Consider the following 12,482-nt stretch of genomic DNA (forward strand, 5'->3'; position numbering starts at 1 on the left):
ACGGCCTATGTATTGTGTGTTTTAGCACAATTATGACACTACTAGCGACCTGGAAGGCCGGAGCTGCTTACGTGCCGATGGAGCCCAGCTTCCCCCAGGGAAGAGTTACGCATATACTGAAGGACGCTGAACCAGCGCTTGTTGTATATGATGATGCTGGTGAGTACCTGAAAATGTTCCATTCCCCTACATGTTCCATTTATGGTCAGGCACATCTCCAGCGCGAGCAGACCGACGCGTCTCAATGTTTGGATCTTGTAACATAACATACATAAACTGCCTATATACGTCCCACTGCTGGGCACAGGCCTCCCCTCAATCAACCGGAGGGGGTATGGAGCATACTCTACCACGCTGCTCCACTGCGGGTTGGTGGAGGTGTTTTTACGGCTAATATCCGGGACCAATGGTTTAACGTGCCCTCCGAAGCACGGAATCATCTTACTTTTTTGGACAATCAGGTGATCAGCCAGTAATGTCCTAACCAAACTAGGGATCACAAAGTGTTTTTTTGTGATATGTCCCCACCGGGATTCGAATCCGGGGCCTTCGGATTGTAAGTCCAACGTTCAACCACTGGACCACGGAGGCCATCTAAATAAATAAAAAAAGAAGATTGGTACAGCAAACGCTATTTTATCTTCTGTGATTTTGACTTTTAATCGACTTCACCAGCACACCCATCAATGTTCGCCGGCAGCGGCGTACCAGCGGTGTCCTTCGAGGAATTGCTGTTGGAATCCAGCGGAGTATCAGCTGAGGAGCCGTCAGAGATGGAGCAACTGGCCGTGGCCAGGACTGACAGCGTGGCCATAGTGCTGTATACTTCAGGCAGCACTGGGATTCCCAAAGGTATGGTTTTGTCTGGGTGTTTCTGCCCAGGGCGGTTAAAAAGGCCACATCGAAACAATTTTTTATCTATAAAAGCAACATTGCTTCTGGATATTTGTTGACATTGCGCAGTTACCTTTATATGCTTGTGGCGGACCCAACTAGTTGGCCAGCTAGTTCCGCCCACATGCAACAGATGGCGCCACATTCAATAATGCAGTCTTCAAGCAGTCGTAAAACGCGATATCGAAGTTTATACAGCAAGACGCATATACTGGGTGTTAGTGACATCGTAACGAATACTGAGGGGGTTGATTCAGACCATGATTCTGAGTTAAAATCAAGTGGAATTTTCCGTCGCAAAATTCATGATTTTTTTTAGTTTTTTTAAAATATTTTCAATTCTATACTTTTGCGAGAATAATCAGATGAACCATCCCTCTCAGTATTCGTTACGATGACACTTACACCCCGTACAAGTACATACGGTAGCCATATAAGTAGGTATGGGTGTTAGTGACACCGTAACGAATACTGAGGGGGATGGTTCAGACCATGATTCTGAGTTGATATCAAGTAGAATTTCGTGTCAAAAAATTCATGAAAATTTTTCTTTTCTTTTTAATTATTTTCCAATCCATACTTTTGCGACGGAAATTTCTACTTGATATCAACTCAGAATCATGGCCTGAACCACCCCTCAAAGTTTTCGTTACGATGTCACTAACATCCTGTATACAACTTCCAACATAACACCGTTGGATCGTCGAGCCTTAGTCACACTACCAACTTGTGGCTAGCGGGATACTATGCTCAGTTCAATATTGATTTTTAGTTGAATTGCTTAGATGTAGCCTTTTTAACCGCCCTGTAGATGATCATAGTATGCGAATAAAGAATACTGAATATAACAAGCTTGGGGGCGTGTTACCATAGTATGCCTTTTGCGACCTACATGTATAAACTCACGCCTATTTCCGATCGCGGTAAGCTGAGGCTATGAAATTCCATTTGCCTCGATGCTGACACACTTTAGCTTCCTTCACATTCATCAATCGTTTCATACACTCACGCCAGAGCTAAAAGAGAGGTAAAGAGAGCAAAGAAAAGGCCACATTGAAACATGAATGTGGCCTTTTTAACCCCTTTGAGGGCCAAGTTTAATTTCCGATGGGGATATTGTCGAATTCACTTTGGACTGTCTTTTGTTTAAATATTTTTACCTCTTTCTTCTAATTAAAACACATAATAATGGGTTCTTACCGCGTTTAAAGTAGGGATATGAGACTCCCGATATTTCGACACTGTTGCAAGTGCCATGATCACGGGATGACTGATGAGATTTTTCTCTTTCTTCTATTCCGTGGCCAGGGCTAATTGCTGAACACCTCCACCAGCCAGTATTGAAGCAGCGTGGTATATGCTCCATAGTTATGATTAAAAAATGGATTTCCGAAAAGTAACGCCTGATTCCAACTAGTCAAGTCAGTTGCTTTTTACTTAACATCAAAACGCGAAAATACCATGGAATTTGGATGAAAAAGCAACCTGGGAATCATCGAAAAACGTGAGATAATATCGTACCTATTATTACATTTTTCTTTATTTAAATTTATAAGTAAATAAGTTATTAAATAGAAAAAAGAAAACGTTATTTGTCACCTTTAGATCTGTTTTTATTTAGTACTTACTTAATAAGAATTTTATACTTAATTTAACTTTGACCTAGGAAACTACCCAATTATTTTGACCAAGAGAATACATTTAAAAATGCATTTCCGCTTTTAGTGTGGGAAGTAAATTAAAGGAGCTTTTTCGCAAGGTTACATAATGATAGGTCGGAACAAGTTCGCAGATTGTAATCGTGGTATTACACGTATATGCTCTTGAGCTATCAGTCTTGTGTAGATATTTGCTTTCGATTATTAAAATTCCTTGCTGCAGTTTTTTGTGACCTCTAGCTACTAGTAAGTAGTACTTAAGCACACCCCGGACATTTCATATAAACAACCTCGTTTTACACAGACACTACACATTGACTTTATCGGACACGCGCATCTGTGTGTGTGACGTCTGAGGGCTGCCAATAGGCTAGTTTCCAACTAGTCAAATCAGTTACTTTTTACTAAACGTCAAAACACGAAATTACTATGGAATTTGTATGAAAAAGCACTCTGTGACGTCATAGAAAAACGTGACAAAATGTCGGACTTATTATTACGTTTTTCTTGATTAAAATTCATAAATAAGTTTAATAGAAAAAAGAAAATGTTTTTCATTAGTTTTAGATCTGTCTTTATTTAGTAATCGGAATTTCATAATTTACCTTGAATCTAGTACACGACCCAATTTAACCGTTATTACTAACTTAGGTTGGTAGTACTACTTACGAAAGATGCTTTTATAATAATCAGTTAATATTTATTTATTTATCACACCAATCACAGACAAGAAATTTTGAACAATAAAAGTTCACAATATAAATAAATAGGCTTTACATTTGACTTAAAAAATAGCTGACCTAATTAATTGCATTATTTTTTTTAAATACTTTTAACCTAAGTTCAATTTAATAGCAAATTATTAGCATGTTTCGATGAATAATCACCGTAAAAAAAAATTCGAATCAGACGAAATAACGTCGGCGTCCAATTTCAAAATTCGAACATATATCTAAACTAAACTGATGAAAAATAAACAACGGTCCGCATGCAGCCATCACGATTCAAATCTAAACTATGTTCATAATTCATAATCATAGTTTGCCGATGGTCAGCATTTAACATTTGCTTTATATTTTTAGTTATTTAAATTATAACATGCAAATAGTTAAATAAAATAAAATTGATAATTTAAATGTCAATCATTAGGAACATTAATTATTAAATAATAATAAAATGATTTACAATGTCATTATCCAAATTACATATCACAAAAAAACAAACAATACTTACACAAAAAAGAGAGAAAAAAAATATCGAAGATGAAGAGATCGAAGGAGGGTGGGTTCTTGTTGTAAAGGATACTGGCCGCTTTTCTTTTTCAATTTATTATTTCTTGTACTCTGCTCTGAACTGCCTAAAGGTTAGGTAATAAAGTTCTTTTTATGTAAGTTTTCCCAAAGTGGTAATATACCCATTAACGGCATATCACTAGGCCTATGTCCAGCAGTGGACGAGGGTAGGCTGATGATGATGATAACTCATAACAAACCTTTCCGTAACCAACAGGAGTCCGCTTAACCTACTCAGCAATCTGCAACCGTCTGTGGTGGCAATTCCGAACCTTCCCGTTCGCCGACACGGAGCTGACGTGCGTTTGGAAGACAGCATTGACATTCGTCGATTCAGTGTGTGAGATATGGGGCCCGCTGTTGCACGGGAGAACCCTGCTCATTCTGAACAGGGATGTCACCAGGGATCCCCAGAAGCTGATCCGCGTGCTGGCTGAGAATCAGGTAATTTATTGTCTGTTGAATTTTACGTTGAGTTGGTACTCAATGTGCCTCTGCAGCGCTTACAGACGTCAACAAGTTGTTTAGCGAAGTTACTTCTTTGACATCTGTAAGCGCAGGTACGGTGCATTGTCGTACGGTCGTCGACGAAATATTGTCTGTGTCACTCACACTACTCAGTACTCACCTCCCATTCATCATCAGCCCATTAACGTCCCCACTGCTGGGGCACGGGCCTTCCCTATGGATGGATATGGAGATCAGGCCTAAACCATCACGCGGGCCCAGTGCGGTTATTTGATGGTTATTAACGACTGCTAATGCAGCCGGGATCAACGGCTTAAAGTGCCTTCCGAAGCATGGAGGAGCTCGAGATGAAAACTTTTTTTTTTGTGGTCACCTATCCTATGACCGGCCTTTGCGAAAGTTGCTTAACTTTAACCTAGCGCATTAACCGCTGCGCCACCGAGCTCCTCCACCTCCCATTAGCATCATACCTGTAATTCCGAAGTCTACTCCGAAGGGGTAGGCAGTGACATCAATTATCTATGATGCAAGCTTGACGATGCGTCTGTCATTTGTTTGTACAGTTCAAAACACAATCATAATAACGCTACATCACCTATTTGTCGAATTTAAATATTTACCAATTCGATTTTCCTTCTTCCGTGAAGACGGATTCGCAGACACAAACAAAGTAAGTAAGTAATATTATTATACCTGCCGACTAAATAATAATATATTATTTATTATTTATTGTATATAATACAATACTTCAGTCGAAAAATAATAATTATAATAAATAAAAATAGTCCAATTTCCCTTTGTTCGCATAATCTGCGATAGTCCTACACGAACCGGGGATTGTCTTTGGGTGCACTCCCATAGTGCATACAGGGATAATCGCCGGTTGGTGTCACACAACATTTAGATTAAATTGTCTTAAGGGGCCTCTACGTGTTGGCTGCGGCCCCACGCACGCCTCCCAAAAGTCCGGGACTCCATAGGCCCGAGATATGGAAACGACTAAATAAAAGTATTACTTGTAAAAACAAAACAAAAATACTCAATTAGACACTGACCAGGGACACCTGCTTAGTCAAACTGCCTCCCCCCCGCGCCTCTCCCGGTGCAAAGGTGCCCATGACATTCAAATAATAACCCGAAAGTCATGACTCATTCTATTTTGTTTCCTTGTATAACACAAAGCAACGTGTGCAGAAACCAGTATTTTCGTATAATAATAACGTATTCATTTAGTGATGGCTTTAAAAACCCAAACAATTCCATTCACAGGTACAACGTTTAGTCCTGGTCCCAACCCTTCTCCGGTCAATCCTGATGTACCTTTCCCTGAACCCCTCAGAGCGACCCCTTCAGCAGCTGAAACTCTGGGTGTGCTCTGGGGAAACCCTGAGTAAGGACCTGGCGTCTCAGTTCTTCAAGTATTTCGGAGACCATTGCGGGTACAAACTGGCTAACTTCTACGGAAGTACTGAAGTTATGGGAGACGTAACTTATTATGTTCTGGAGAAATTGGCACAGCTGGATTTGCATCCCACGATTCCTATAGGTAAGCAAGTTTAACTATTTTGGATGTTATAATTTTACTAAAATATTTTTCGTAAAAATAAAATATTGACGAAATGTTCCGATAAAAGTTAGGTAGTGCCCTTGCGCTTGGCTTTGCTAGTCTTGGCGGGGGCACTGCCGTGCCCCCAGATAAACTTATTTATGAGAGATTCAGAGCGTTGAGCAATACATCGCGCGGTTTGTCTGCATAAACGTGGCTTCGCCATTTTTTATTGCTTGTTTTTGCTAGATAGCCTTCAATCAATAATCTTCTGAAATTAACGACTACCTATATCTCAATGCGGTAGTCAGAGGTACATCTATCGCAAGATGCACTAAGTACCCACACCTCACCGAGCTTTCTGTCCAATCAACGTGATAGGTGGTGAGCCATATAGCCGTCTATAAACGAATGAAATTTGATATAAAACCTGATTACTCAACGAATCTTCCTCTTCAGGATCTCCCCTGGACAACTGCGCCGTCTACTTACTGGACGAGGAGATGAACCTGTCTCGGGAAACAGCCCCCGGCGAGGTGTGGGTTGCTGGCAGCAACCTAGCTGCTGGGTATGTCGGGGGACAAGCACCGGAGAAGTTCTGCGACAACCCACATGCCGCGCATCCAGGTACGAATAAGCACCCTTGCCTTGAACGTTGAATTCGTTTGCATTATATGTAGAGAGCAGCTTGCGACCGTCAATTGACACAGATTAATGATCATAAGTTATGAGCCTTTATGGCTTCACTTGGAGGCATTCCAGCCGCTTCAAAACTCTGGGAAATTAGCCCAAAAAAGTAAATGGCTCATTACGGGTTGATATCTTCATCGACGCTGCTTGGTCGAGTATGTCCCATTCCATCTAATATTGCATCCACGATTTTAGCATACGAAATAAGTACTCTCTGTTGGTATTGAGTTTGAGTTTCGTGTTGAGTTTCGCAAGATTGGTGTGGGTTTTACTACCTGGTACCAAAAATTGTGTTATACATAGACTTTCACCAATTGTCCAGTAAAGTTGATCTATTTGGACTGTTGAAAATGAAATTGACCACAAACTGAAATCTCCAATTTCTTTCTCTTAGAATTCGGGCGTCTCTACCGCACTGGAGACTTCGGGATGCTCCACAAGGGGGTGATCCTGTACGCCGGCAGGACTGACTCGCAGGTCAAGATCCGAGGTCACAGGGTGGACCTGCAGGAGGTGGAGCGAGCTGTGGCTGCGGTGCCGGGCGTTGATAAAGGTAGGGGTTGTACTTTGGTTATAGTACCTCACGTCAAAAACACATAAATGGACTGATGGCGACAATCGTGCCCCACTCGGCCGCGTCTGCAGAATTTATCTCATCAGTAAGTTTAGTTCGGTACCAATTGGTGCGGGGTGGAGAATGTCCATTCTATACGTAGTGTTATTCTATAATACTCAAAAAAAATTAATACTTTCAGGGTGTTTGGGGTTCAGCTGAAAATCAGCGTTGTGGCACTCCCTCAATGTCGGAGTGTCACAACATCTTGCTGAGCTGACACCCCTTTTTAGAGAGATAAGGTTTAAATTCATTATTTTGTTCATTTTTCTATTGCGTGTACCACCTACTTATTTCTAAAATAAATGTTTTTCTTTCTTTCTTCTTTGTTAGTCACGTCGTAACGAAAACTTTGATGGGGGAATCAGACTGTGATTATGAGTTTTCCGTCGCTAAAGTACTAGGAACTAACTAACTAAGAAAAAAACTAAAAAAACAAAAAAATCATGAATTTTGCTACGAAAAATTTCAGTTGATATTAACTCAGAATCATGGTCTGAATCATCCCCCTGGGCTGAGTATTCGGTGCGATGTCACTAACACCAAATATACCACAAGACCACAGTGTCTTTTATACTTATTCATACTGTATTTATGTACCTAACATAACCTAACCTAACCGTTACTTCAAATTTCAGCTGTAGTCCTTTGCTACGGCTTGGAACGCGGCAACCCTGAGATCCTGGCGTTCGTAACGGTGCAGCCAGATGCAAGACTGGCTGCCAGCCACATCGAGGCTGCATTGAAGAACTCCCTCACTAACTACATGATCCCACAGGTAAGATAGTTGCTGTATAAATACATATCTTGGCGGAAGCACTACCGTGCCCCCAGAGTGGCAGAACAGACCTCCGTGGTCCAGTAGTTAAATGTAAGGCTCTCCGTAGGTTTTGATTTCGAATTCCAGTAGATCATATCATAAAAATCCACCACCTAGTTTGGTTAGAACATTACAGGCTGATCACCCGGTTGTCCGAAAGTAAGATGATCCGTGCTTCGGAAGGCACGATAAGCCATTGGTTCCGGTTACTACTTAACGTATGCAAGTACGTAGTTGTTATATGAGCCGTGTAATGATCACACCTTTTTTTTGACGTGACTTATTGTAGATCCATCCATCCATCCATCTTTGGACTTCGTATCAACAGTGGCTGCAAGTTGTCTTTGATTACTTGTGGCTCTGCCCACCCCATTAGGGATTACGGGCGTGAGTTTATGTATGTATGTTATTGTAGATTTCCCGCAGATGGCATTAACAACTTGGCCGGACAAATGGGGAGCGCTGAGGGAAGCAGATCACACCGATTTCTCATAGAGATGGCAGAACAAATCCCACGACTATTTATGAGTTTATATATGCAAAATATTATTAATACTTTTATATATTTATGTAAAACGAGGAGGAGCTCGGTGGCGCAGCAGTCAACGCGCTCGGTCTGCGATTTTTGAAGTTAAGCAACTTTCGCGAAGGCCGGTCATAGGATGGGTGACCACAAAAAAAAAATGTTTTCATCTCGAGCTCCTCGGTGCTTCGGAGGGCACGTTAAGCCGTTGGTCCCGGCTGCATTAGCAGTTGTTAATAACCATCAATCCGCACTGGGCCCGCGTGGTGGTTTAAGGCCCGATCTCCCTATCCATAGGGAAGGCCCGTGCCCCAGCAGTGGGGACGTTAATGGGCTGATGATGATGATATAAAACAAGTCACAAATTATCTTTATGTTTTATATTTTCACAGGTCATCGTAATTGAAAGCGTTCCCCTGCTTGTCAATGGTAAAGTTGACAGGCAAGCGTTGCTGAAGATGTATGAGAACACCAATAATAACGGTATGTCTGCGAAGTCCATACGGAAATGAGAAAAAAGTAGAACCTCCTTTTTTTTTTGACGTGACTTATTGTAGATTTGCCGCAGATGGCATTAACTACTTGGCCGGACAAATGGGGAGCGCTGAAGGCTCTCACCCGGTACAACGTTTAAGACAACAGGCCTGAGGGTGCCCAGTTGGGCGCGAACCTCGGCTCAGGGCGTCGTCTGAGAGGAAAAATATTTGAAAGAATTAATCGACCCCAGTGGGTCGATAGCGATAAGCGCTGAATGAGGGAAAGTAGAACCTCCAATGTACCCTAATTAGTGCGGGGCGAAGAGTTACCGTTCTGTACGCAATATGGCCATGGGGCTGAATTACCAAACCGATATACTTACTTAAGTCATTTCTTTCCTAGATGACGACGAGATACCCCTGGAGATCGACTACACGGGTGTGGAGCCAGAGCTGATGGAGACAGCCAGGGCGCTCTTCGAGACGGTGGGCGAAGTCCTAGGCCGCGCCGCCAGAGGAGCTCTGTCCGTTCGAGCGGGCTTCTATGAACTTGGGGGGAATTCTTTGAACTCCATCTATACTATCACCCGGTTGAGAGATAAGGGGTATTATATTGGTGAGTATGAGTACTGAAGTTTAAAAAAAATAAAAACAGTGTCATCATCTAATTTAAGAGCCACGCTCTTGTCGGTGTAGAATCCTCCATGCTACTTTTTAGGGAAAAATAGAGCAGTGGTTTCCCTCTTGCCTTCCGCCAGTACTCTGTCTGACGCGAGTGGAATGACACCCTGAGCAGTCTTTTTCAAAGCCGTACTAGGACTCCTATCCTGCGCCTCTGAATAGTACCAACAGTTACTGCTGTCCTCTGTTAGGTTCCTGATTACAGTCCCTGTGACTCGCCTCTTCCGTCCTGCAAAAACAATGTAACTGACCCTAAATTGGAGCTTTAACCTAAGCTTGAGCACATAATTCGACACATCATCATCATTTCCCTGGAGCTATGCCGTTTTTTCACAGAAGCGACTGTCTGTCTGACCTTCCAACCCGCAAAGGGAAAACTAGCTCAATAGTTAGCCCGAAAATTTCTCGGGTATGTGGATTTCCTCACGATGTTTTCTTTCACGCTGAACACGTGGTAATCATATGATCCAAACATGAATTCCAAAACCATTGGTTTAGGCCTGTGCTGGGATTTGGACCTGCAACCTCAAAGTGAGAGTCAAGCGTTCTTCAACTGGGCTACGGCTCTAACGTTATTCTATACATCGAAGAAAATTCCTTCATCTGTACAATCCGTACAGCTTCTGATTGACAAGAGAATACTCTTACTCTTCAGAAATCAGCGACTTCCTCGGAGCAGCCAACCTGGGCGAGGTGCTGGCGAACCTGTCCACCAACCCCGATGACGCTGGACAGAAGGACTCCAAATTCATTGCGGAGCCCATGAGGGATGATGACAAGCAGAAAGTCATTGAGTAAGTTCTTACTACCTATTAAACAGACAGTCTAACAGACAGAGAGTCTAAATTCTATACATTATATGAGGTTTACCCGGTTATTATCAAAATTAAAACACATAATTACCGTGTTCTTACTGCGTTAAAATCAGGGATATGAGACTCCTGATACTTCGACACTGTTGCAAGTGCCATGATCACGGGATGACTGGTGAAATTGGAGTGGAGTATTATAAAGTCTATCAACAACAAAATCGCCTTGTAAATGTCATCTTTGTTTTCCAGCATGATAGTATCCTCATTCTACGAGAAGGCTGAACTGGAGCAGTTCCTCAAACATGAGATAGAGACAGACGACTACGCACACTGCGTGCACGCATGCTGGACCGCGCTGCTGCACGCGCGACTGAGTGTCGTGCTTAAAGATGGTAAGATTTCTGAAGGCCTAGATTTATCACATAAATAGGTCTTCTATTGTGTGGGTTGTGAGATGGATTACCAACCTCAGCAATCCTGGTGTCAGGGTTGTTATTGAGCCGCCAAAGGCCCCATGCATAAGTAGGTAAGAAGGTACTACTTAAGTTACGAGCTATTACTCTTTCAAACTGGAAGAAATAAACTTTTAACCATTTCGTCGTGGTACGATAAGTAAAGCGATTCAATTTAGGTGCTTAAAACGAGCTGTTGAGGAGTTTCCTGCGCCGCTTCTTCTCCTTAGCCATAACTATCACGTTCCGAAGTGGTCCATTTTTATTGTATGGTAAAATCAAATTTTGATTTTTAGTAAGTGTTCTCCAATAATCCTAAATTGTGGGGATTGATTATTTGATTAGTTAGACGACCATCTTTAAAGTTATTTATTAAAAAATCCACAGCAAACAACACCCCAGTGGCAGTAGCCCTGAACTTCGACGCACGCGACGAGCCTGAGATCGAGCTGACCGGAGGGCTCGCCAAGATCATGGCCTTCCTAGAGTACGTCGAGGGTAGTGTCAGGGATACCATGCTGCCCGAAGGAAAAGGTAAGGCTGGCCCCTTTTTGGACGCCAATTGTATTTAGTGGTTTAGAAGTCAGCCCCATGCTGGGCGCCAATTTAACCAAGTATTTTTTTTTCAGGTTTAAAAAGGCAACATCGAAGCAATTCATCTAATAAATGCAATATTGCAATTTGACATTTGCGCATATAATAGTAATTGCGCAATGCGAAACAAATGTCAAATACCAATATTGCTTTCTTAGATGAATTGCAACAACGTGGCCCATTTAGGCCCCTTGTTCTTTAAAAAAAATGAACTGAAGGTCCAAATGGCACTAGATGGCGCTGTCCGTAGCACTAACCACAACCTTCACCGCCACAGGTACAATCCTCCACTCGTTCATGATGGCGACAGACGCGTCTCTGAGTCCTCGAGACAACGTGGCGGCAATTCGGGCCTTGGAACACGCCACTATGAGGGTAGCCAGGGACCGACGATTCTTGGGAGTGTTCACCACTAATACCAGCCCGCTTACTCAGGTAATTTCCCACTATCTATCTACTCAGCCTGTATCCACTCACTGCTGGGTACAGGCCTCCTCTCTTTCACGCCATCCTTTCCGGTCCTGTGCAAGTCTCGTCCACTGCTTTCCGGCATACCTCACAATGTCATCCGACCACCGGGCTGGTGGTCTGGCTCGATATCGCATACCATACCTTGGCCACCATTCAATAACAGCCTTAGTCCATCTGTTGTCTTCCCGTCTTGCCAAGTGTCCTGCCCATCTCCACTTAAGCCTAGTGATTCGTATACCTACATCTTCGACTTTAGTGAGTTGCCGAATTTCGACGTTTTGTATACGATCTACCAGGTGGATGCCTAACATGGCTAATATCTGCTTAAGATAATTAATTAATCAAAATGAAATTACACCTAAAACGCCAATCCCATCTAGGAAAGACTCCTTTCCACTGCTTCTCACTGGCCCCATTTTGGGCGCCAAAACAAATCTACTAAACGTATTCTTAATTGTCTTGTTCTTACAAAATTCTATGAATTTATTACAG

At 42.4% G+C, this 12,482-nt stretch overlaps 2 protein-coding genes and 1 non-coding gene across 6 annotated transcripts in view; 2 read left to right on the top strand and 1 right to left on the bottom strand.

Annotated features, from left to right (window-relative positions):
* The window catches only part of LOC126377014 (zwittermicin A synthase ZmaJ), an 88,537-nt gene that overhangs the window by 75,684 nt on the left and 371 nt on the right, over positions 1–12,482 (top strand). For all 4 annotated transcript variants that reach the window (XM_050024608.1, XM_050024609.1, XM_050024610.1 and 1 more), the window contains 13 exons: positions 26–159; positions 676–852; positions 4,062–4,288; positions 5,582–5,858; positions 6,318–6,485; positions 6,943–7,101; positions 7,800–7,939; positions 8,897–8,987; positions 9,384–9,596; positions 10,317–10,455; positions 10,723–10,865; positions 11,313–11,459; positions 11,797–11,954. In XM_050024608.1, the coding sequence (XP_049880565.1) occupies positions 26–159; positions 676–852; positions 4,062–4,288; positions 5,582–5,858; positions 6,318–6,485; positions 6,943–7,101; positions 7,800–7,939; positions 8,897–8,987; positions 9,384–9,596; positions 10,317–10,455; positions 10,723–10,865; positions 11,313–11,459; positions 11,797–11,954 (2,173 nt within the window). The remainder of the gene's footprint in view (positions 1–25; positions 160–675; positions 853–4,061; positions 4,289–5,581; positions 5,859–6,317; positions 6,486–6,942; positions 7,102–7,799; positions 7,940–8,896; positions 8,988–9,383; positions 9,597–10,316; positions 10,456–10,722; positions 10,866–11,312; positions 11,460–11,796; positions 11,955–12,482) is intronic.
* LOC126376935 (uncharacterized) overlaps positions 1–12,482 on the top strand; it is a 227,877-nt gene that overhangs the window by 51,554 nt on the left and 163,841 nt on the right. The gene's annotated exons all lie outside the window — the stretch shown is intronic.
* On the bottom strand, positions 520–591 carry Trnav-uac (transfer RNA valine (anticodon UAC)). The gene has a single exon. It is a non-coding gene; the product is annotated as a tRNA-Val (tRNA).

Source organism: Pectinophora gossypiella, chromosome 22, assembly GCF_024362695.1.
Source record: "Pectinophora gossypiella chromosome 22, ilPecGoss1.1, whole genome shotgun sequence".
Taxonomy (NCBI): domain Eukaryota; kingdom Metazoa; phylum Arthropoda; class Insecta; order Lepidoptera; family Gelechiidae; genus Pectinophora; species Pectinophora gossypiella.